General features: G+C 63.5%; 1 protein-coding gene across 1 annotated transcript in view; it reads right to left on the minus strand.

Annotated features, from left to right (window-relative positions):
* The window catches only part of MYO18A (myosin XVIIIA), a 50262-nt gene extending 49188 nt beyond the window's left edge, over positions 1 to 1074 (minus strand). The window contains 2 exon segments of the mRNA XM_009997789.1: positions 66 to 435; positions 437 to 1074. Coding sequence (XP_009996091.1) covers positions 66 to 435; positions 437 to 1074 — 1008 coding nt within the window.
* Between the last annotated feature and the right edge of the window lie 386 nt (positions 1075 to 1460).

Below are 1460 nucleotides of genomic sequence, written 5' to 3' on the forward strand. Positions count from 1 at the left end.
CCAGACCGCGGGTGCCCAGCAAAACCCCGGGCCCCCAGCCCCGCGGCAGGGACGGCGTTACTCACATCCCAGGCAGCGCGGCGTGTCCCCTGACCGCCCCGCAGCCAGCAGCGGCTCAGCTCGCTCAGCTCCAGGATGGGCTGCACCTTCAGTTGCACCGTCTCCCCCGACTGCCGGATCATCTCCACGATCTCATCCCGGGATTTGTTCTCCACATTTCGCCCGTTGATCTCCACCAGCCGGTCACCCGGCACCAACCCCAACGCCAAGTCTTTGGTGCCGGCTCCGGGCTCAGCGAAGTGCACGACACGCCGGTAAACCTGCCCGTCGGGCGCCCGGTCCAGCATGGTGGTGCGTCGCAGGGAGAAGCCGAAATCACCCGTGTTGCGCCTCTGCAGCTCCAGCTGCCGCGGGGGGGGGGGCTGAGGGGGCAGCCAGCCGCAGCTCGGCTGGGAACCTCTTGCTGACTAGCTCTGGCACCCTGGTACGCAGGGAGGTGGTGGGAGGGGTGCAGGGGTGTCCTGGGGGGGGGACTCCTTGCTTGGTGAGCTGGGTATCCAGCATGCGCACCTCCACCTGTGGGGAGGGGGCTGCCGAGTGCTCGGAGGGGGTAGATGTCTCCGAGGTGCTCTCATCCCGGCTCTTCTGGGAGAAGGAGAAGCGTTTGACAATCATCTGGGAGTTCTGCTTGGCCAATGAGCCAAACTTGGCTGCCCGTTGTAGCACTGAGCCCTTGAAGTTGCCATCATCCACCTTGAGGTCGTCACTGGAGCTGGCCGTGCTCAGGTGGCCTGAGTCCAAGATGATGCTGCCCCGGTTGCTGTCAGAGTCAATGTCTGTGAGATGCAGGTCGGAGCCACTGGCCACCTTGATGGGGATGGGGTTGGAGATCTCCAAGCGGGTCTTGGAGTCCCGCTTGGAAGCACGGTTGAGATTGAAGAAGCCCCGGCGCATGCTCATCTCCTCCAAGCTCTTGAGCTCAGCTGCCGACATCCGCTCCTTCTTCTCCTTCTTTTCCTTCTTCTCCTTTCGGGCCCCATCCTTCTCTTTGTCCTTCTTCATCAAGTTGAACATGGTGGAGCACTTGCCCCCACGGCAGGGCGCTGGGGCAGGGCGCTGGTCACAGCACTGCTGCCTGCCTGCAGAAGGACAAGGGTGCCATCAGACAGTAACATGACCAACACCCATCTCACCGCCCCTTGCTCCACCCCAGTGGTCACCCCAGCTGCCACCCCCAGCCTCAGCATTCCCACCCTCCCCATGGAAGAACATGGGGCTCTGAGATTGCCCCGGGTCATCATGTCCTTGCCCTGGCTGGCCACCAAGCCCCAGAAATGCAACAAGGCTGGCTCTGCACCCCCAGGGATGCCCTGGAAGAAGCCCAGAAGCCTGACAGCCCCATGCAGCCCCATGCCAGTGCTGGGTCTGACTGCAGGCCAGACCCCCAGCATCTCCCCCAG

Source organism: Chaetura pelagica, unplaced genomic scaffold (genome assembly GCF_000747805.2).
Source record: "Chaetura pelagica isolate M959 unplaced genomic scaffold, ChaPel_1.0 scaffold835, whole genome shotgun sequence".
In the NCBI taxonomy this organism is placed as follows: Eukaryota; Metazoa; Chordata; class Aves; order Apodiformes; family Apodidae; genus Chaetura; species Chaetura pelagica.